Source organism: Podarcis muralis, chromosome 14 (genome assembly GCF_964188315.1).
Source record: "Podarcis muralis chromosome 14, rPodMur119.hap1.1, whole genome shotgun sequence".
In the NCBI taxonomy this organism is placed as follows: domain Eukaryota; kingdom Metazoa; phylum Chordata; class Lepidosauria; order Squamata; family Lacertidae; genus Podarcis; species Podarcis muralis.
Genome location: NC_135668.1, coordinates 46,084,308 through 46,107,948, shown reverse-complemented (window position 1 = coordinate 46,107,948; position 23,641 = coordinate 46,084,308). Strand labels below are relative to the sequence as shown.

Below are 23,641 nucleotides of genomic sequence, written 5' to 3'. Positions count from 1 at the left end.
TCTGCCTGGAGCAGACCACACCTTGAGTACGGTGTCCAGTTCTGGTTGCCACAATTTAAGAAGGATATTGACAAGCTGGAATGTGTGTAGAGGAGGGCAACCCAGCTAATCGAGTCTGGAAACCAAGTCTTAGGAGGAACGGATGAGGGAGTTGGCCTGGAAAAGGGAAGCAGAGAGGAGGTACGATAGCCATCTTCAGATATCTCGAGGACTGGTCACATGGGAGATGGAGCAAGCTTGTTTTCTCCTGTTCTGGAGGGTGGGACTCGAACCAATGGCTTCAAGTTACAAAAAAGGAGATTTCAACTAAACATCAGTGTGGAGATCACACAGGGCCCCCGGACGTTTCACGGTCTATTGACCCTGTGCCACCACTGCGGTTGCTTTCTTTGCTGCCACCACCCCGCTTCTCACGGGGACACACGGAGTCCAGACAGTTGTTAACATAAATAATCAAGTTTATTTTTAAATGCAGGAATAAGCGTATGGTTTCGGTTTATTTTTCTCTTCTCAGTTTCTTACACTTAGTTCCTAACACTTAGTCCTAATTGGACTACTGCAATGCGCTCTACGTGGGGCTACCTTTGAAGGTGACTCGGAAACTACAACTAATCCAGAATGCGGCAGCTAGACTGGTGACTGGGGGCGGCCGCCGAGACCACATAACACCGGTCTTGAAAGACCTACATTGGCTCCCAGTACGTTTCCGAGCACAATTCAAAGTGCTGGTGTTGACCTTTAAAGCCCTAAACGGCCTCGGCCCAGTATACCTGAAGGAGCGTCTCCACCCCCATCGTTCTGCCCGGACGCTGAGGTCCAGCTCCGAGGGCCTTCTGGCGGTTCCCTCATTGCGAGAAGCAAAGCTACAGGGAACCAGGCAGAGGGCCTTCTCAGTAGTGGCGCCCGCCCTGTGGAACGCCCTCCCACCAGATGTCAAGGCGATAAATAACTACCTGACATTCAGAAGACATCTTAAGGCAGCCCTGTTCAGGGAAGTTTTTAATCTGTGATATTTTACTATCTTTGGTTTCTATGGAAGCCGCCCAGAGTGGCTGGGGAAACCCAGCCAGATGGGCGGGGTACAAATAATAAATTATTATTATTATTATTAACAACTCCAAACTGATTAATCCAACTATCTATCTGCCTCAACCTAACAATTCCTCTCACTCTCTCACAATACCACTCGACCAACCCACTGCCTATTCCACCCTCTTCCTTCTCCAACTCCCAACTGACAAGCCCCAACTCCCAACTCCCAAACCTCAACTGACTTTTCAAAACCTCCCACTCTATCTTTTACTCCCCCCTTGCATTCTCACTGGCCAATCACATCACACCCATTTTAACCCTTTCCTTGACCCATCCTAGGAGGCAAACGCCACAATCAGGAATAACTTTTGACTGTAAGAGCTGTTCAACAATGGAATGGACTCCCTCAGGAGGTGATGGGCTGTCCTTCCTTGGAGGTTTTTAAGCAGAGGTTGGATAGCCATCTATCATGGATGCTAAAGCTGAGATTCCTGCATTGCAGGGGGTTGGACTAGAGCAGGCTTCCTCAACCTTAGCCCTCCAGATGCTTTTGGCCTACAACTCCCATGATCCCTAGCTAGCAGGACCAGTGGTCAGGGATGATGGGAATTGTAGTCTCAAAAACATCGGGAGGGCCGAGGTTGAGGAAGCCTGGACTTAGAGGACCCTTGTGGTCTTCTCCAAACCTACAATTCTATGCACAATTTTATAAACTTCTACTCTGTCTTCTTACTTTTCTCATGATGAAAATGTCCTAAATCCTGTAATCATAGCAAAATTGCTCCATGCCCTTGATCGTTTAGGGCGCCCTTAAGCTTTTTTCCAACTCTGGCAAAGGGGATTACTACAACGCCACTAATTGCCTAAGATCCCTGCAGTTTTTTGTGAGGCTCCGAATCGGGATTATATTGTGTGCTTGTCACATAGCCCTAGAACTGCACCAAAGTTTAGCAACTGCAGCAGTTTCCGCTTGTTCAATGGTTTTAACTGTGGACTAGGGAGTGGTGGTTTGGGGTGGGGGGAGGAGGTGGGCAGGTCCTGCCTATTGGCCAACTCAGAGGAGGAAGTGAACAGCAGCAGCTGGCAGGGTGGAGAGAGAGAAAGTGCCCTGCAGAGAAGACCTTTGGCATTTATTTTGCTAGTTTACGGGGAGGTGAGTTCGCATGAATCAGTAATGTAAATTCTGTCGGTAGCTGAGAGTTTTCTTTCAAATTAATGCTTTAAGTAGCTTGGCCTTCCTTTGTGATTTCTTTCAGTTGGAAGGAAGACCTCACTGTGTTGCATGAATTGGACTTCCTGCCTGGTAAACGGTGGTTATAGGGGCTGAAGTCTTGGGTAAAATTGCAGAGAGAAATGGAATTTGTGCGGAGAAAATGTTTGTGGTGATGGAGGAGGGGAGCATTGTCTTGGAGGGCCAGGGGGTTGCCCCGTTTGTCGTTTTGATCACAAAACATTCTGTGGTTCAGTTGTCTTTTTCAGTGGTTTGGGTGAAGGAATTGGAGGGGATCCTCACCAAATTTGCAGATGAACCCAAGCTGGGAGGGGGTCACCCAGGCTGCAGAGGACAGAACTGGGCTTCAAGGTGACCTTAAACAGATTGGAGAATGGGGCCCAAACTAACAAAATGAATTTCCATAGGGACAAATGTACTGCACTTAGGCAGGAAGAACCAGCTGCACAAATATAAGATGGGGGGTGGGATCTGGCTTGCCAGTACAGTGGTACCTCGGGTTAAGAACTTAATTCGTTCTGGAGGTCTGTTCTTAACCTGAAAGTGTGCTTAACCTGAAGCACCACTTTAGCCAATGGGGCCTGCTGCACCGCCGCTGCACGATTTCTGTTCTCATCCTGAAGCAAAGTTCTTAACCCGAGGTACTATTTCTGGGTTAGCAGAGTCTGTAACCTGAAGCGTATGGAACCCAAGGTACCACTGTAGTACATTTGGACTAGATGAGCCCTGTGGTCTTCTCCAAATCTACAATCCTATGATTCTATCTAAAGAATAGAATGTGTGCATACAGCTCTCTTTTTGATGGTGTCTTCCAGAAGTGGGAATCTTTCTCAGCCTGAAACCCGCACTCCTTCTGGGCAACGTGCCAGTGGTGGGTGGGGCCTGAGGCAAAGGTGGGTGCACAGATGGCTAGTTTATTGTCATAATTAAAAGATACATTCCAGCTGGGCATATATACTCAAGGAGGGTGTGAGGCAAGGTCAATGAACAGGGTGTCCTGGGGTGTCTCCCAAAGGCTAGATAGATGGCCCCCCAGATCTAACATTCCCCACCTCTCTGTTTGAAGGGCTTATCTGGTCTGCAATGGGCTGCAATTATTTTCCCCATTCAGAGTATACCAATTATTTCTAAATTTGCATCCACACATCTATAAATTAGTACATGCCCATTTTGTACAAAATTGTGTCTCCGTTTCGGGGGGATGTGTAAGCGGTCAGCCTAGACGTTGGCGCTGTTGGGTTGCTGCTGCGCAGAATATCACCTGAGATAAAACTTGTATGGGGAATCGGGGCAGGACTGGCCTTATCAAAAATATGAAGTACCGTAGTTGCTGTAGGGAGCAGATTCCAGAGCGACTGCAATTCACATCTGAGGCCAACTCAATTTGGAGATATGCAACCCAGTTTCACAGGAAATCTTGGGCCCATGACTGAAGTAGACCATGTTCCATAGATTCTCCATCTCTTTCCTCTCCCACCAACTAACCAATATCCTCCTGGCTGCCATAGCAATGTGTACGCAGCCAGCCAATTCCTTTATGATGTTTAGGTTGTGTACATTGCCATACATTGAAAGGGGACTCTAGTTTCCAGGTGCTGGGATCTGCAGCGCCGTGAGAGGTAAACTATAGTTCTCAGTATTCTTTTGGGGGGAGGGTGTGTGTGCTTTAACTCTATGGTGTGTATGCAGCCTTAGGCTGTGTACAATGCAACAAAGTAAAAAATAATTAAAAATTAACTGCAGCAAGGTTATCCTTCTTCTCAGTTTGGATTGAACCTGGTTTTGCGGAGAAACCAGGCACAGTATTCCCCTAAGAATAAGCAGGCTAGATATCTGAGCCATGTGTACACCACATCCCAAACCAGTGGGTGGGAGGGCAGAGTAAATGTGCACATTTAAAGTACACAGAATGAACATAGTACATTTGAAGCACATACTTTCAGTGCCTGCAGAAGACATTCTTATTTAGACAAGACTACCCAGACGTTTAGAAAGTCTGTATGCGTTTCAATTCATTTTGCTCTATTCTATTGTGGTTTTAACTTTCTGCGTTATGCAGTTATTGATTGCAGTGATCATTTTACGGCTTCGTATTTATTTATTTATTTATTTATTTATTTGTAATCTGCTTTGAGGTTTTCTATGGTCAAGCGGCACATCTGTTGTAAGAGATCAATAAAAAAATACAAACCTCTCTCCACCCCACCCCCTGGCCCAACAAATCCTGGGAACTGTAGTTTGCCTCCTGCGCTGAGCAACAATTCCCAGCACCCATTAAACTACAATTCCTGGTAATTCTCTGGCGGAAACCGTGTGCTTTCAGCTGTAGGCGTGTGGACTCTTCAAAGAGCTTAAGCCAGCCTTTCTCAACCTGTGGGTCCCCAGATGTTGTTGAACTACAACTCCCATCACCCCTAGCTGGCAAGGCCAGACCTCATGGATGATGGGAGTTGTAGTCCAACAACATCTGGGGACCCACAGGTTGAGACCCGCTGCGTGAGTGTTTCTCAAACTTGGGTCCCCAGGTGTCGTTGGACTACAACTCCCACCATCCCTGACCGCTGGTCCTACTAGTTAGGGATGATGGGAATTGTAGTCCCAAGTTTGAGAAACACTGGCTTAAAGAGCCCAAGCCATGCTCTCCTCCTCTCTCAGGCAAAACTTGGGATTTGTTTTTCGCAAAGCGTGAGCTTCGAGCCTGCGGGCTTTTTCTCCTCTCGTCTCTGGAAGGGGAAAAGCACATTTCCCTCTCTCCCCCTCCTCTTTCTTCGCTCTCTGCAGGGCCCCCACACCCACGCAAGGAAGTGGCGGCCACATTTTCTCCTCCCCCCCCCCTTCCCTCTCGAGCTGAGGAGAAAAGGGGAAGTCGGAGAGAGCAGAGAAGGAGGAGAGGAAAAAGCGCGGCTGCCGGTTCGCGTCGACGCCTCAGAGTCCGCGAACCAGGCTGCCGGCCGGCCGGGGCCTCCTTTCCCCGGAGCCAGGAGAGGCCAGGCTGCTTTGCGCCCTGTTCGCCTCCGGGTGCCGTCGAGGTAAGTGGCTCCCTCAAGATGCCCGCACGACGTGGCGGCGGCGGCGGCTCCTTCTTCTCCTTCGACGGAGGGAGCTGCTGCTGCTGCTACTGCTGCTTCTGGCGGGGCTCCAGGCCGCCCCGGCCCCGCTTCCCCGACTCCCTTCTCCCGGCGCCACCAGGATATTTTTGCGCCCCGGGCGAGGCAAACTCCTTCCGCCCTCTCCCCGCCTCAGTTTTTCTCGTTAGGTTGGGCTGGCTTCGGTTTTCAAAAGCCTTGCAGAAACGACAGAAAAGTCAAAATACAAAGCGAGGGCGAAATGTTCTGAGAAGGAATGTGTAAGAAAAGGGCTCCCCTCAAAGGTGCGCCCCTCGGAGAGAGAGCTGCGCCCTAGCGGGAGAACTTTTTATTAAACTCGGTGTTGGTGGTGTTTTTCCCTCCCTTGGCTTCTTCCTGAAATCAAAGCTGCTTTTCGCGCAAGCAAAGAGGAAGCAGTTGCGCTCCCCCTACCAACCTCCCCATTTCCAGTTTTCGTTTTTCTTAAAAAGTTAGTTTCTAGCATGTTTTCAGAAGCTGAGATATGAGGCAAAATGCTGCTCTCGTTTGCAGGGAGAAATTAGCCGGCTCCTCACTTATATATTTATAGTCTCCCCTCTGAAAAAGAAAAGTCTCTCTTGTGAATGCCCAGGAGCAAGACCTGGGTTTTTGTGTGTGTGTTGGATGCCTTTTGATGTTTTGCGTCTATTCCCTACAAAAATCTGGAGAAGAGCATCTGCTGTGCACGCAGGAGGTTTCTTCTCCTTCTTCATCATCTCCAGGTGGGGCTGAGAAATATTTCCTGTATTTAATCCTGGAGAGATGCTGCCAGTCAGTGCAGACAATACTAGGCAACCTGGGGAAACCCAGATACTGGGGAAACCCAGCCAGATAGGCAGGGTATAAATAATAAATTATTATTATTATGATGGGAGGAACCAATGGTCTGACTTAGGATAAGGCAGCTTCCCATGTTTTAAAACAATCCTGTTTAAGGTTGCTTTGAATTAGGATTAGAAATTAGGCTCAGTTTCTCTCTGAGAGGCATTATTACATTTCTAAGCAATTACTGATGTGTTTCAGCTGTGGCTGGGCCACTTCCTCAATGTGCAAGGTACTTAAAAAAATATGTGTGTGTTCAGCACTGTGGGTTTAAAAGATAAAAAGGAAGGAGTAGCTCAGCAGAAAGCTATGTGGCACTTTAAAGAAAAAACATTAGCGGCAGCAGAGGCCCATGTCATCAAAACCATCAAATGTAATGTAATTCATGTATTGCAGTTGATTTTAGTCTACAGAAGTACCCCCCACCACGGCAAAAAAAGAAAAGAAAAGAAAGTTAGGGTTGTACCCAGCTAAACCCTACTGAGAGTAGACCAGTTGAAATGAATGAGGCATGTCCATTAATTTTGGTAGATCTACTGGCTATGGCAAGCCTTTAAGATGCCATGAGATTCTTTTGTTTTAATATTTGCTGTTGCTTGCCGGGTGCATGCTATAACTTTAAAAGCGTATTCAAAAGACATTCTTTCCTTCAGAGAATTCTGGGCTCTGTAGTTTGCTAAGGAGTTGCTGGGAATGGTAACTCTGCAGGATAAACTACAGTGCCCAGAATTCTTTGCAGGAAGGAATGCATTTCAAATGTGCTTTAAAAGTATCTAGTGTGTACACAGCCTAACGGAGATTAAGGATCTGGGATTTGCACATTAGAGCATTTCATACAATGTCACAAGCTCTACGAAAGTTTTTTTTTTAAGGGAAGGCAACTCAACTGACTCTTTGGGGTGCCGATCTTGAGGGGTGCAGGAGATTGGGCTGTCATAGGGGTCAGGGTGTGGTGTCTTCTAGACCAGAACTTTCCATACTTTTCATGTTGGTGAGACACTTTTTAGACATGCATCATTTCGCGACACAGTCATTCAGTTTTACTAGCAAACTGGAGGCTAAACAGAGCCCTTTCCAGCCCTAGGTGGAGCGTTTGTGTGACATATCTACAAACTGCAGCCGAACACACTTAACGTGTCGCGACACACAGTTCGGAAAGCTCTGCTCCAGATGTTGAACTACAACTCTCATCAGCCTTGGCTATCGACCATGCTGGCAAGGAGAGATGGGAGTTGGGAGTCCAACATTATACAAGGCAGCACTTGGCTACCCTAGGCCCAACTATGTGCTCCTATCCTGATGTGCAACCAGCTCATCTTCACTTGGAATATGTGGCCAGCGTAGCCTTTTCACACTTTCTTTTAAAAATTAGTTATGGGGAAATGCATGGCATTGGGTGCCCATGTGCAAGTTCTGTTCTTAGTGCCAATGCATTTGAATGCTTTTGTAGTCAACAAGCTCTGTAGGAGAAAGCTAGACGCTGACTCGACTCTATCACAAGCACAGATGTGGCTAAAAATAGCATGTGTGCTGGAATAAAAAAGGTAAAAAGTGATTAATTTTCATGCTTCGGGGCAAAAAAAAAAAGGAAAAAAAAGGCTACAGGAGACATTTTTCCCTCTAGGGGGCACTCTGGCCCAATTGGGTTCTGCTTCCAGAGAAGAACTAAGGTTGCACAAATTTCTGATAGGTGAGGTATGCTGGTTTTTTCGGCATTAAAGTTGGCAGTCCTCTATTAAACCAAAAGGGGAGAAAGTTCCTGCCTTCAGAGAATAGATATATTTCTGAGTCTGGGTATTTCTCTCTCAACTGGAGAGAGATGGGTCCACCAAAACTGTGACTCATTGAGAGAAGCAGTGGGAGTCTCCTAGAGGGCAGTCAATTACGTATGTTGTCAGTCTAATTAATCAGATGATCATAGAATTCTAGAGTTGGAAGGGACCTTAGTTCAACCCCCTGCAATGCAGGAATCTCAACTAAAGCATCCATGACAGATGGCCTTCCAAATATCTGCTTAGAAACCTCCAAGGAAGGTAAGAGAATTACTTGCCCCCAGTGGAGGCTGGCTGGAAGGAGACCAGCAACTCATGCCTTTTGCATATCCAAGCCAGCAGGGATTTGGCTGACACTGGGGAAACTCAGCCAGCTTGCAGCTCCCTGCCCCCTACAGCTACTAACACTCAGCCAAGCCCATCGGAATCTCCAGCAACTCATGCAGAGATACAATGGAGAGACTCCTCTGAGGGTGGATCATTCTGCTAGAGACCTGCTTTACCGCTGAGTCACAGCCTTTTCCTGTTTATTGGATGTGCTAGCTGAGGCTGATGGGAGTTGGAATCCTTCCCTATAAATCTGCTCTCCACCTACACACAAACAAGCCTCCAGGATTGGGTAGGGTAGAGATTTCATCATATTTTGTATCCTATATGTTTTGTTGTCTGGCAGCTATGATTACTTCACTGCCTGGAAGATGTTGGTCATAATTCCCACTGGAGACAGACAAACCATGCCTTGTATAAAGCTGTGTAAAGATTATTCCTTTTTTTCAGAAGTGGTTGCTGCTCTTGTCACTGTTTTGTGCAGAGGAGAACTTCTGGGCACAGTTTTACAGGGCAGAGTCTCCTATAGATGAAGGAGAGCAATTGAGACTTTTTTTTTATTTTTAAAAAAGCTATTTTTATGTAATTCTGAGAAATAATCAAACAATATACAGAAGTCAGCATCAAATACTAAGCACTTTTTAAACATAGAAACAAAAATAAAGAAAAGAAGAGGAAACTTTGAATTCTCTATCAGCTTTAAAAACTCATGCAAAACTCTCACTCCACTGGTGATTTATTAAAGTGTCTTTGCAATATTTGCTTAATTTACAAATGTGCAAGCCTGAGCCCAGGTGGAGGCGGAACAACAAAACATACACCTGAGTTCAGGTGTGAGGAGGCCTTTGGCCAGCTGCCCTCTAGTGGGCTCATGTGGCAAGGACAGGCAGGAAGGCACACCTGAAAGACACCAACCACACTTGGCTCTGCCAGCAGCAGTCTCTGGTGATTTCACCTGATTGGAATGTGTCATTTGAACTGCAGAAAAATCCCTCTTGCTTGCCCTGGGTAGGGGTGTCTGGCCGCATCGACTTTTGCCACACTCACCAGTGGCCTGCACTTCCTGAAACATCCACAAGCAGAGATTGGCAAATATGCCAGTTTCAGTTTCTTGCTTTCCCATTCTTCAGTTCTCCACATTTTCATATCAGTCTGTGGTTCTTCTTCTTCTTCTTCTTCTTTTTAAAAAAAGTGCTCATGAAAATTCACCAGCATTTTAGTCCATTTCCTTCCCCCCAAAACCTGCATTTTTGCAAAGCAGTTTCCCCTAATACAATGCATTTTTGTATGTTCACCATTATGTGCATTAACTGTATGTGTTTTTGTAGACGTTACTTGGATGTGCATTGCAAAATTCAGAGAGGTGTGACTTTCGAAGGAAGGGCGGTGTTTCAGTTCATCTGTTGTTTTGGAAAGTGTGAATTAGCGAAGGTTGTCTATAAATATGAACTGCAGGCAAATTCTCCCCCATCCCTTCCCATGAGGGCTGATGAAGGAGGTTTACGACTCCTTTCCCTTCCACAACCTTTCCGTGGTTGGAGCTTACGCCATTCCTCTGGCCACAGTCAGACAACCTCTTGCTAGAGCAAAGCAAGACTGAACAGAACCCAGCCGAAGAGCCCAGACCTGGTGTTACACCACCCACAGAATTGTCTCTTATGATTCCACTTTTGATTCTTCCTGCCGGGTCTGTTTCTAGCCTTATATGGCATTTGTCAAATTGCTCTTCGTCAAGATGCAGCTGTTTCCTCTTTCCGCCTTCCTTCTCTAATTATAAGCACACGCTAAGGATTCTCGTGGGCGGAAGTCGTTCTGAGCAGGACGACACAGGCTGTAATCCTACATGTACTTTACTGGACCGTAAGTCCCACTGAAGATGGCAAGGGTTTACTCCTGAGTAAACAAGCATACAAGTGCGCTGTGGGTGCAGTCGGCGAGAGGCAGCCTTTCACAAGGCTTGAGGGTAGGACTCGAACCCATGGCTTCAAGTTACAAGAAAGGAGAATCTGGCTAAACATCAGGAAGAACTTTCTGGTAGTAAGAGCTGTTCGGCAGTGGAACAGTCTCCCTCGGGAGGTGGTGGACTCTCCTTCCTTGGAGGTTTTTAAGCAGGAGTTGATGGCCATCTGTCATGGATGCTTTTGCTGAAATCCCTGTATTGCAGGGGGTTTGGCTGGATGACCCTGGGGTCCCTTCCAGCTCTACAATTCTATGATTCTACAACCTTCCACCTCCCTTGAGAGCCAGTGTGGTGTAGTGGTTAAGAGCGGTGGACTCGTAATCTGGTGAACTGGGTTCGATTCCCCACTCCTCCACATGCACCTTGGGCTAGTCACACTTCTCTGAAGTCTCTCAGCCTCACTCACCTCACAGAGTGTTTGTTGTGGGGGAGGAAGGGAAAAGGAGATTGTTAGCCGCTTTGAGACTCCCTAGGGTAATGATAAAGCAGGATATCAAATCCAAACTCCTCTTCTTCCTCTTCTTCTCCCTTGCTATTGCCCGTGGTGGACTGCATCTGATGAAAACTGTGGTCCAAAACATCTGGAGAGCAGCAGGTTAGGGAAGGCTGATGCTAGACCGTAGCTGCTCCTGCCAATATGGCTTATTTAATACAATCACCAAAGGAAATGAATTGCTGTCCTTGATTGCCCTGGTGGCCAGTCTGACTTGGTCAAGCAGTGGGAACTGGCTGAGTGAAAGTTAAGAGCTGACGTCGAGGGAGCCCCTTCAAATCTGTTCTTTCTTTCAAGCCAGCTTCCTGTTTTGAAAGGTTATCAGAACTGCCTTGTTCCCTTTCAATAGTCGTTCTGAGCCAAAGGCCGCTGGGTGTAAGACGAAGAGTCTGCCAGGATTTAAGCAGGAAGGACTCAGGAACATACAGTAGTGGGAAATTTAGGTCTGTGCAATTAAAGTGGACTAAAGTCCTCTCGTCACTAGGAATGAAAGGAAATTTCCATTTCTCATTTTTCCATTCTTAAATTCAGGTCTTGACCTATATACAGCAAGATGTTATTTTATTTTTTTTAATCATCAAGAAAACTCACCAGCAGTTTGGTCCAGATTCCTCCTAGTAAACAGGCAGACCTACCTCAAAGGGTTGTTAGGGGGTAAAGAATAGGGATGGTAGAGAGAAGACCATTTATGTTGCCTTAGGTTCTTGGAGGAAGGGTGGGATAAGAAATACATTTACAGTGCAATCTTATACCTGTTATAAGCTTTGAGCTCAAAAGGACTTATGCAGAATTAAGCCCTTTTGAGCTCAAAGGGGTTTGGTCCCAGGTAAGGGGCCACAAGACTTGCAGCCAACCTTAACTTTTTTGAAATATGTTACTTAGGAAAAATTAACTGTTTTTTCTGTACAGGTTGAGAAGCCATGGCTTATCAGAGTTTCCTGCTGGAGCCAATCAGCTGTCATGCCTGGAACAAGGACAGAACCCGTAAGCCCTTTCCTTTTGCATTACGACTGTTTAATTTTAGTAATCACTTTCCATACAAGCGTCTCAAGGCAATGCATTGTAAAAATAGCAAAAAAACAGAAGCACTGAAACCAGGAAAAATATTTTGAAAACAACACGAAACTGGTACCCATAGCAGAGATTCATTCATCCAGCTGGAAAAGCCCGCCAAATGTCCCCAGTGGTTTCCAGAAACATCTTTTAACTGCTGACCATTCTGGTTGAGGCTGATGGTTGTTGCGAGTCCCCCTGCCGGGGCTACACCCTCCCGCTGCAGGGGGAGTGAGTGTTAATAATTATAACAGCAACAACAATTTATTATTTATATCCTGCCCATCTGACTGGGTTTTCCCAGCCACTCTGGGCAGCTTTCAACAAAGGATTAAAAATACCTTAAAACATCAGTCATTAAAAACTTCCCTAAACAGGGCTGCCTTCAGATGTCTTCTAAAAGTCAGATAGTTGTTTATTTCCTTGACATCTGGTGGGAGGGCGTTCCACAGGGCGGGCACCACTACCGAGAAGGGCCCTCTGCCTGGTTCCCTGTAACTTCGTTTCTCGCAGTGAGGGAACCCCCAGAAGGCCCTCAGAGCTGGACCTCAGTGTCCGGGTTGAACGATGGGGGTGGAGACGCTCCTTCAGGTATATTGGGCCAAGGCCGTTTTAAAGGTCAGCACCAACACTTCGAATTGTGCTCGGAAACGTACTGGGAGCCAATGTAGATCTTTCAGGACCAGTGTTATGTGTTCTCGACTGCCGCTCCCAGTCACCAGTTTAGCTGCAGCATTCTGGATTAGTTGTAGTTTCCGGGTCACCTTCAAAGGTAGCCCTACGTAGAGTGCATTGCAGTAGTCCAAGCAGGAGATAACCAGAGCATGCACCACTCTGGTGAAACAGTCCGCGGGCAGGTAGGGTCTCAGCCTGCATATCAGATGGAGCAGGAAGACAGCTGCCCTGGACACAGAATTGACCTGCTAACTGGGGGCTACCTGGATTGCTGGTTCTTGCAGCAAATCTAGTCCTCGGTTGGGAGCAACTGCAAGAGAAGAGAATGCGAGCGATTGCCCGTGGCATGAATAGATGTGGGAGAGTGGGGGAGAGAGAGAATACAGCCATTGTTTGTGGGTCAGCAGAACGCCCTGGCGGATTGCGGCCAGCAGGACTTCCTGCTCCCCAGCTGTAGGGTTTTGAAAGAACGGCTGCGATTTGCATGATTGTCCCCAGGAATATAAACATAACAACACTTGAAGCATATTTAAACCACATGGCTTCCCCCTGGAGATTCCCGGGAACCAAAGCTTAACCTTTCCTGAGACATGATTCCCAGCACCTTTAACAAATGACAGTTCCCACAATTCTTTGTGGGAAAGCCATGTGCTTTAAACGTGTGGTGTGTTATGCAGCCTCTCCTTTCCAGAGAAGGGGAGGTGGGAAGAGAAAAGAGGCTCTTGGGTACTTGGGAAGAGGCTGTAGAGCACCCATGTGAAGATGTTACTCTCTGCCTTTTCCTAGGGCTAGTTCACATGAACAGATGCATCCCTTGAAATCATGACCCATTTGCAAATCAAAACCACATGTTTCGTAGCAGCTTCAGGAGCTAAATAACTTTGGAAGAGCTGGAAGGGACCTAGGAGCTCAGGGCAAAAGTCCTTTCTGATCATTTGTGACTGGTGTCCTGGGCAGACCCCCAAAACTCCCAAATGTGCCCTCAGCCTCCGAAAGCTTGGCAGAACTCGAAATACGCAACATGTGCACAAACTCTTCCCCGCCTTCTGTTCCACAGAACTTGCCATCTGTCCCAACAACCACGAAGTTCACATCTACAAGAAAGACGGGACAAAGTGGAGCAAAGTCCATGAGCTGAAGGAGCACAATGGGCAGGTGACAGGTGAGGACCTTTCGATTCCTCTTCTGGTGTGCCAAACGGCACACACACAACCTTTCTAAAGAGCCATAGCCCCTGTAAGGCCATTATGCCTAACATTACCTAACTATTCCGTTGCCTTCTTTTAAAAAACAAAACACTGTTTATTTGTTGATGAATCCGCCGTTAAATTTGGCAGCCCTTGCAATCAAGGCCTGCCTTCTGGTCCTCTGATCTATGGTGTCCTTTGCAGGCATTGACTGGGCCCCCGACAGCAACCGCATCGTGACCTGTGGGACAGACCGCAACGCTTACGTGTGGACCCTGAAGGGCAACGTGTGGAAGCCGACGCTGGTCATTCTGCGGATCAACCGCGCTGCTCGCTGCGTGAAGTGGTCTCCCAAAGAGAACAAGTTTGCGGTCGGCAGCGGCTCGAGGCTCATCTCCATCTGCTACTTTGAGCAAGAGAATGACTGGTGAGTCTCGGCAAGGAGCAGAGGAGGAACAACAACAACAACAACAACAACAACAACAACAACAACAACAACAACAACAACAACAACAACAACAACAAATAAATTATTATTTATACCCCACCCATCTGAAGAAGAATAGAATCATAGAATTGTAGAGTTAGGAGGGAGGGTAATCTAGCCCAAGCTCCCCTGCAAGGCAGGAATCTCAATCCATTATAAATGGATTTATATATGGAATTTGGTGGCCCTGACCCAATCGAGCTTTGCCTGCGTTGGACCCCTTCCTGCATTGAGTGTGAACTGCTCAAAGCCTCAGCTGCTGCTTCACTTATTTTTGTTTTTCAATAAGAAAGGCTTGCTTACTTGCTTGCTATGCTTACTGTCTTGTCCCTCATATTTGCTGCCTCTCCTAGGTGGGTTTGTAAACATATCAAGAAGCCCATTCGATCGACAATCCTTAGCCTTGACTGGCACCCTAACAACGTTCTCTTGGCGGCTGGATCCTGCGATTTCAAATGCAGGTGAGGCAAATATCCTGGATTGCATCCAACGTGTGACTTCAGGATGTGTTTGGGGCGGGGGCGGGGGGGGGGGAGGCCTGTTGGACAGTCTCCCTTCCAGGCCTTGACCAGATCTGCTCCTTATCTAGCTTTAATAGACCCTCCAGTAACATGCTTTCCCCCTCCCTCCCTCCCTCCCTCCCTCCCTCCTGCCGTGTAGGATCTTCTCTGCTTACATCAAAGAGGTTGAGGAGCGGCCCTCGCCAACCCCCTGGGGATCCAAGATGCCGTTTGGAGAGCTCATGTTCGAGTCGGGCAGCAGCTGTGGCTGGGTCCACAGCATCTGCTTCTCTGGGAGTGGCAGCCGCGTGGCATGGGTGAGCCACGACAGCACCATCTGCCTTGCGGATGCCAACAAGAAGATGGCGTAAGTTGGGCTGTTGGGTGGGGGTTCAGAGTTTCCCATGAACCGGCCTGGCCCAGCTGGCTGCAGGGACTTCGCTTCCTTGGGATGAGTTGATCCTGAGACTCTGAGCAGATCTGCTCCATGCTCGTCCAGTCCCTGTGTAAACCCACACAACTTCCCACAAAGAATTCTGGGCCCTGTAGCTTACTAAGCGTGCTGGGAACCATAATAATAATGATAATAATAATATATTATTTGTACCCCGCCCATCTGGCTGGGGATTCCCCAGCCACTCTGGGCGACTCCCAACAGAATATTAAGAACACAATGAAACATGAAACATAAAAAGCTTCCCTAAACAGGGCTCCCTTCAGATGTCTTCTAAAAGTCAGATAGTTGTTTCCTTCCTTGACATCTGATGGGAGGGCGTACCACAGGGCGGGTGCCACTACCGAGAAGGCTCTTCCTGGTTCCCTGTAGCTTTTCTTCTCGCAGTGAGGGAACCGCCAGAAGGCCCTCGGAGCTGGACGTCAGTGTCTGGGCTGAACGATGGGGGTGGAGACGCTCCTTCAGGTATACTGGACTGAGGCCATTTAGGGCTTTCAAGGTCAGCTCCACATCCAAATAACTTCATTGTACTAGCCATTGGCCATGACAAATCTGAATCAAAAACAAACACATGCAAAGTCTCTATTTAGATTTCTGCGTCTCCCTTATAGCTCAATGCTATATTGTCCAGTTTCTTCTTTCTGATCTTTTTGGCTGCCAAAAGAGAAAAAAATGGTGACTTCATTGAGTCACTGAAATGTTTACCTTTTCTGCTGGGGAGATACACCTTTCCTGTATGGGCTGTTGAGTGAGAAATCACCTCCTGGGTCCAGTGTATAGTGGGCAAAATGGCAATGGTAGCTGTGGGAGGGGGAAAACTCCCAGGTGTTTTTGGGTGAAGTCATGCACATTGAATGGGTCTTAAATCAGTGGTGTGGACCTGCCCCCAATGGAAACGTGATGCTTCAAAGCAAGGCGGAGGTTCAGGGTGGAGGCAGGACCCTGGACAGCGCCTCAGAGAGCTCAAACTATGGTTGAGAAAAGCTCAAACATTGCTTCAGCCACAGACTGTCCATCAGTGTGGTTCCCTCTTCCTCTAGGGAGAGAAGTCTCTTCAGTTAGAGGGTCCTTAGTCTGCTTCAGCTGTCATTGACTCCAGTGGACTGAGGGAAAGCATTGCTCTGCTGGGATTTCTGGGCTGTTGTCCTCCGAGTAAGAGGAGTGCAGCTTGGCCTGTTCAGGTTGGAGAGGTGTTGACAGAACAATTGCCTCTTACGCCAGAACTTCTAGGCATGCCGGGGGCTGGCTCCAAGGTCAATTTCCTCTTCTATCCCTCCTCCAAACACACAGCCTCATCTCCCAACGATAGGGAGTGGGAACCCAGAACACGGGCTGAATTTTGTTGTAGGCCCAGCCACTAAGGGGCTGCAAAGCAGCTAATCTGTGCTAACCAACCTTGCCCCGTTCTTCCCTTCAGTGTGGCCTGCCTCTCCACGGAAACTCTGCCTCTCCTGGCTGTGACATTCATCACTGAGAACAGCCTGGTGGCCGCGGTAAGTCATGCACTATAACTCTTTCCAAGTGTTTATTTGTCCAGTGAAGATTCGGGCCCCATTCCTACGTGGAGCAATGGTATGTGGTATAGTCCTGCCTGGACATTACAGTCCGCAAGTGGGCAATTGCATTCTTCCAACCAGTGCTTTTTTTCTAATAAAATGTTTAGGGGTACTTTCATTTTCCAACTCATATTGAAATACAGCCCCTCAATGAGGCCAAACTTAGATTCACAAAATGTTTAGAGTACCTGCGTACCCCCAGAAAAAAAAGCACTGCTTACAGCCAGCACACAAGCGCATCCACTAATCTTTGTAGTGACAGTATCATGACCTCTAGTGGTGCAGTTGGGTAATTTTAGACTCTGGACTTGAATTCTCTTAACGCTGCCCCCCTGGCCTCTTTAGATGGTAATAATGTTTGTTCCTTCACTTAACTTCAAAATATTGTCAGCCATGCCTGGTGCATTTGGAACCCTTCATACTCATTCTGCAGATTTCACCACTGTTTATCCTCAGGCTCAATTTCCTTCCCTGTCTTCTGCTACTCCCCATAGCTGTCAACTTTCCCCCTTTTTTAAGGGAAATTCCCTTATTCCAAATAGGATTCCTCGCAAGAAAAGGGAAAAGTTGACAGCTATGCTACTCCCCCTTGCAGTTATTCTGATGGTAAGCCCCTTGGGGCCAGGGACTCGCTCTGTTCTGTTCCTTGCAAAGTGGCACGTACAGTGGTACCTCGGGTTAAGTACTTAATTCGTTCTGGAGGTCCGTTCTTAACCTGAAACTGTTCTTAACCTGAGGTACCACTTTAGCTAATGGGGCCTCCCGCTGCCACTGCGCTGCCACCGCATGATTTCTGTTCTCATCCTGAAGCAAAGTTCTTAACCCGAGGTACTATTTCTGGGTTAGCGGAGTCTGTAACCTGAAGCGTATGTAACCCGAGGTACTGCTGTAATCTCATAATTATCATATATTTTTATTAGTGGCCTACATTACAGGGCTGTTGTGGGAGGAATATTGAGAGTGCTTTGGACCCTTGGGAGTGGACATTGCTGATGAAATGCCTCCAAGGCCCTGACCTCTGCTTGCCTCCCCCCAGGGCCACGACTGCTGTCCGATGCTGTTCACCTATGACGAGCAGCAGGGAACGCTGAGTTTTGGGGGGAAGCTGGACACCCCCAAGCAGGGCGCCCAGCGTGGCCTCACGGCTCGCGAGCGCTTCCAGAACCTGGATAAGAAAGCCAGCTCTGATACCACCAGCAACGCCACTCTGGACACCCTCCACAAGAACAGCATCAGGTAAGTTCTTCCGTGGCCTCTGCCCCTCCACAAATTAAACAAGGTAACGTTGCAGAACCGCAGCTGCAGGCGTGCAAGACCAGATCCAGCCTGATCTAAGAGACCCGCCAGCAGCTGCAGGGAAAAGACTGCCCCAGCTCCCCTGTGCTGAGACTTTGGAAAGCCGTGACCAGTCAAATGACACTGGGATACATGGACTGGCTCGGTATAAGGCTGCACCGTACATTCAATGGAAGTTTCAGCCTTCCCCAGTTCTTGTTGAGATCCTCTCTGAATCCACCAGGCCAGGGGCAGATCTGCTATGAAACCAATGAAGCTCAAACTTCAGGGCCTCTCGTCCTGGAGCCACATGTCTGCAAAATTCTAGGGCAACTAAACCAAATCTGAGTCGCATATCTCCAATTGATTAATGGTTTTGTTGTCTACATTTCAACAACCCCAAGGTTTGTGAGTCGGTAGCGCAGGTGTTGTAAAGGTGTGGCGATCTGTCATGGAACAACCCCATTCAAGAAGGTAATAGTGGCTACCCAGACCTTGTTACTGGTTGCAAAGGGAGCCCCATAATTCTTCAAGCTTCAGGGCCCCCAAAATGTAGGTCCGCCACTAGACATAAACTGCTTGAATCCTGGGAGGACAGAGGTTGGGTAGATTGCACATTTGGGAGGCAGGCAATTTACCTGCTCTAGATGGAGTCCAGAAGGAGCCAGTGTGTGTACTGGAGGTGCTCCAAGATACATCTTTGACACCAGAGGGCATTCCTCTCTGGCTAGCAGTGCCTTTAAACAGCTTTGTCTGGTTTGCCAGCTACTGCCGTTCCTGGACAGGGATAGCCTGACCACCTTAGTCCATGCTCTGGGAACCTTGAGGCTGGATTACTGTAATGCAGCTCTATGTGGGGCTGACCTTGGACCTGGTGCAGAAGCTCCAGCTGGTGCAAATGCATCAGCCAGACTGCTGGAGGGGACATCTGGCCCAGCAGCAAGTGACACCTGGCTACCCATTTACTACCAAGCCAGGTTCAAGGTATTAATTTACAAAGCCCTGAAGAACTGAGGTCCAGAGTACCCAGGGACTACCTGAACCCTGACATCCCAGCTCCATCACTGAAAATGCCTTCAGGAGCATCATTAGTTGGTTCCCCAAGTTGGCGAAGCTCATCTGACAACAAGAAACTAAGATCCTTCAGGGTCATTGGCCCAGTCCTGTGGAACTCTCTGCCAATACAATCGGCAGGTGCTTTCTGTTTCAACTTTCAACTGCCTGCTGAAAACATTGTAGGCAATAAAAAATGCACCTTCCCATTATACAGCTGTACCTTGGTTCTCGAATGGAATCCGTTCCGGAAGTCCGTTCGACTTCCGAAAACGTTCGACAACCAAGGCACGGCTTCTAATTGGCTGCAGGAGCCTCCTGCACCCAATTGGAAGCCGCGTCAGCGGCGTCGGACATTCGGCTTCCAAAAAATGTTCGCAAACCAGAACACTCACTTCCGGGTTTGCGGTATTTGGGGGCCAAAATATTCGAGTCACTAGGTGTTCAAGAACCAAGGTATGACTGTATTGTTAGCCAAATTTCTGAATTTCCTGATGTAAGCCAGGTCCGTAACTCGGGAACAGACCCTACCTCATCCAGGTCACTATCTTAGCTGAGCTGGGCTGTGGTTCAGTGGTAAAAAAATCTGCTTTGCTTTCAAAAGGAAGGCCCCAATCCTTGGCATCTCTCAAGTAGGGCAGGGGGAAATCCTTGTCTTGAGTCCCTGGAGAGACAAAAGATGTGACTTGATTCAAAGCAAGTTTTTGTGTCCACCTCTTTGGGGGTAGAATTTCCTAATGGGGGTGTGCTATGGTGGAAAAGGCCCCGCCCTTGGAACTATCCCCTGCCTTCGGTCTGACAACCCTTCGTCCTCTGTAAAAAAAGGTAAAGGACCCCTGACAGTTAAGTCCAGTTGCAGACGACTCTGGGGTTGCGGTGCTCATCTCGCTTTACATCTCTCAGCCTCACTCATCTCACAGAGTGTTTGTTGTGGGGGAGGAAGGGAAAGGAGATTGTGAGCCGCTTTGAGACTCCTTAGGGTAGTGATAAAGCGGGATATCAAATCCATAACTCTTTTTCTTCTCTAGTTTGGCAATCGTCCTCTGTAGTCCAGTACAATTTCCCTTCTGCTTTGAGCAGTCCTAGTTTGGCAGTTAACGCCCACAGTTGTCTTGTCTTCCCTTTCAGCCAAATATCTGTGATTGCTGGTGGGAAAGGCAGCTGCTCCAAGTTCTGCACCACAGGAATGGACGGAGGAATGAGCCTATGGGACATCAAGGTAAGCAAAAACAGGCTGGGTGGGGAAGATGCAGTTTTTGCCCTAATAGACCAGCGGTCGCACCATTTGCATTTAGTATGTGAAGATGCTCACTAAGGAGTTGCGCCAGAGGAAGACTTTGGATGGCCACTCTCCCTGCAAAAAGCACCACCTCCTTACAGCAAGGATGGGAAATTGTTTCTTAAGCCTGAGGGGCCACATTCCCTTCTGGGCAACTTTCTCAGGGCCACATGCAGCTTGTTTCCTCCTGCTCTGGAGGGTAGGACTCAAACCGATGTCGTCAAGGAGTTTCCAACTAAACAGGGGTCAGGAAACTTTGTCAGCAGGGGGCCGGTCCAGTGTCCCTCAGACCTTGTGGGGGGCCGGACTATATTTTGAAAAATAAAATAAAATGAACGAATTCCTATGCCCCACAAATAACCCAGAGATTCATTTTAAATAAAAGGACACATTCTACTCATGTAAAAACACACTGATTCCCAGACCATCTGCAGGCCGGATTTAGAAGGCGATTGGGCCGGATCCGGCCCCCGGGCCTTAGGTTGCTTACCCATGGTCAGGAATAACTTTCTCAGAGTAAGAGCTGCTTGACAGTGGAACGGGCTCCCTCAAGTGGTGGTGGACTCTACTTCCTCTGGAGTTTTTAAGCAGAGGTTGGATAGCCACCTGTCAAAGATGCTTGGGTTGAAATTCCTGCATTGCAGGGGGTTGGACTAGAAGACCCTTGGGGCTTGGGGAGAAAGTCTCAGGGTCGACAAAGGGCTGCTTTCAGCTCCTGCACCTGAGGTTTCCCACCCCTGCTCTCTGGAAACAGTCCTTAAGAGGTTTAATCAAATGGACCCGTGCCCAACTCTTTAACTTCATTTGGGATTGCTTCTTTTTAAATTTGGCAAAGTCTTTAAGAAATACACTTCCTGCAATCTGAAGCCATGAGACATGCACAATGTGTGCTCCCATTGCAACGTGATATATCACGCCTGGGATCAAGCTATTATTTTCGGCACGTCCCCAGGGCTTGAATACACCCTGTAGGATTTGTCTCCCCTGCAAGCTGCTGAGGCTGTCAGGTTTCAGGCTTTGGCCTGGCCTTGCATTAGTCAGAGGGAAGCAGCTGGTTTGGGGGGGGGGGTCACGAAAAGGCACCAAATGGTTTCAGTTGTTACTGCTGGCATTTGTACTGCCAAGCGTCTGGGATTTTCTGCAACTGTAGGGGTCTCTGGGTTTGCGCCCAATGTTCTGTTTTTTTAAATAAATATTTTTATTAAGCAAATTTAGCAAATCAAATTATAAATCAAATATAACTAATTACATTTCCCACCCCTCCCTCTTCCACCCTCCAAAGCCTTCCCTCAGCTCCCCTCTCTGATTTATTCATACATATGTTATAAAGTTGTACATATCTTTTACCTTATCTGTCATAATGTTCTACTAATAAATTTGTGGGTGTTTATTCAAAACCTGCCAAGGAGTTCAAAATCCTTTTGTTGTCTTTTTTAAGTAGTTTGTAAATAGTTCCCATTCTTCCTTAAAGTCACGGTTGTCCTTCTCACACAGTTTGTGTGTTAACTTTGCCATCTCCGCATAACTCATCAGTTTTTCTTGCCGTTGTTCTTTCGTTGGGACTTCCTCACTCTTCCATCCTTGTGCTAACAAGACTCTTTGCCGCTGGGGTTGCTCCCAATGTTAGTCCTGTTGCAAGCAGACTCATTGAAACCTACATAACTGTTGCTGCTCCATTAATTTCAGTGGGTGTACTCTGAGGCCTTACCTGCACTATAAAGCAGTATCGTACCACTTTTAACACAGTCTTCCTGCTCTTGGAACTATTCCTCTCCTGTCTGATGACCCTTTGCCCACTGTATTGGGCGTCCAATCCCCGGGAGCCCTGGCCAAAACTCTGGACAGCTGCTATCCTTCAGCACAAGAGTCGAAAACATGGCCCACCTTGGGATAAGGCAGCTTCCAACGTTCCAAGTTTAAAACTAAGAGAAATGAATATTTGGGCCAAAATCAGCAGTTGCAGTTTTTGAATTCTGGATGTTGTTGTTGTTATATTGCCCTTTATCCATAGTTCTCAGGGCGGTTCACGACATAAACATACAAGCTAAAAAATGCAAAGAACAAAACAAAACCAATAATCGCCCCCTCCCACAACACATTAAAAAGGGCTTCAAATATCAGCAAGCCAAAGGCCCAGCTGAAGAGGGTTGTTTTCACCTGACGCCTAAAGGTTTATAATGAAGGCGCCAGGCAAGCTTCCCTGGGGAGAGCATTCCACAGACGGGGAGCCACTGCAGAAAAGGCCCATTTTCTTGTTGCCAAATCTCTCATGGAGGGGGCACACAAAGAAGGGCCTCAGAGGTTCGGTTCATATGGAGAGAGGCGGTCCTTGAGGTATTGCGGTCCTGAGCAATACCTTGTGAATATTTTCCATTCACAAGGAAAATAGTCCTGGAGCAGGTGTTTCAGTGGCTCTGTTTGGCCCATTTCTGGGTGTTTTGACAATCCTTTAATGACTTTTTAGGTTTTCCTCAGCCAGAATGCCATTTTTCTTCTGACAAACCTGCGTTTTCATTTCAGAGCTTGGAGTCTGCTATGAAGGGCCTGCGGATCAAGTAAAAAAGGACTGAAGAATTATTCATCTCAGCAGCGCTTCCGTCTCACTGGAGTCTGGGGTGGGCAGGGCAGAAGACCCCCGACTACCAGCTTTTGCTTCCTTTCCCGATGCAACCTGCTTCATTCCTGCAATCCCGCATACCTAAGATAACAATCCCACCAGCTACAAGTTGGGCAGATTTTGTGTGTCGCCAGTGGAAAACAGGTTGATAACTGTTAAGTGTTCAATAAAGAGATGCTGGTCACAGTTAGCATAGCAAAACTTCCATCTCCCCCTCTCCTACCACCAGGAGAGACCATCAGCACAACCCTAACCATTTCCAACTGATTAAAAATAAATCCTATCGAATGGTTATTTTATCTTTAGCAATGATTTCCACCCGTTTTCTGGGGACAGACATTAAACTAACCAGCCTGTAATTTCCAGGATTGTCCCTGGATCCCCTTTTTAAAATTGTGTGTTACATTTACTGCTTTCCAGTCCTCATGTATGGAGGCTGAGATGAAGGACAAACTGCCTATTTTTGTTAGCTCAGCAGTTTTGCATTTGAATTTTTTAAGAACTCTCAAGTGGCTGCCATCCAAACCTGGTGACTGATCACTTATCTCCAACCACCACCCCCCCCCCCCCGTTGGGCCTAGAATATTATCTCTCACTGCCACTATCTGCCCTTGTTCCCCAGGCCACTGGGATTTGCCTCATCTTTTCTGTTGTAAAGACAGGTGCCAATAATTCATTCAGCTTCGCTGCAGCAGTCTCCTCTTCCCTTGCCACGCCTTTGACTCCCTTGTCACCCAAAGGTGCAGCTGCCTCCCTAGATGGCT

General features: G+C 47.6%; 1 protein-coding gene across 4 annotated transcripts; it reads left to right on the top strand.

The window, feature by feature from the left end:
- The first annotated feature begins 2,051 nt into the window (after positions 1-2,051).
- Positions 2,052-23,067, top strand: ARPC1B (actin related protein 2/3 complex subunit 1B). Of its 4 annotated transcripts, XM_077918614.1 has the most exons (12): positions 2,171-2,185; positions 5,045-5,292; positions 11,651-11,725; positions 13,527-13,631; positions 13,861-14,083; positions 14,497-14,604; positions 14,804-15,010; positions 16,515-16,590; positions 17,690-17,889; positions 20,110-20,200; positions 22,781-22,866; positions 22,899-23,067. In XM_077918614.1, the coding sequence occupies exons 3-11, from the start codon at positions 11,662-11,664 to the stop codon at positions 22,817-22,819; spliced, it is 1,113 nt and encodes a 370-aa protein (XP_077774740.1). In that variant the 5' UTR covers positions 2,171-2,185; positions 5,045-5,292; positions 11,651-11,661; the 3' UTR covers positions 22,820-22,866; positions 22,899-23,067. The 4 variants fall into 4 exon arrangements, with proteins under 4 accessions (XP_028561288.2, XP_077774740.1, XP_028561289.2 ...); XM_028705455.2 differs by lacking the exon at positions 5,045-5,292 and having other exon boundaries at positions 2,052-2,185; positions 22,781-23,067; XM_028705456.2 differs by lacking the exons at positions 2,171-2,185; positions 5,045-5,292 and adding an exon at positions 2,302-2,335 and having other exon boundaries at positions 22,781-23,067.
- The last annotated feature ends 574 nt before the right edge of the window (positions 23,068-23,641 follow it).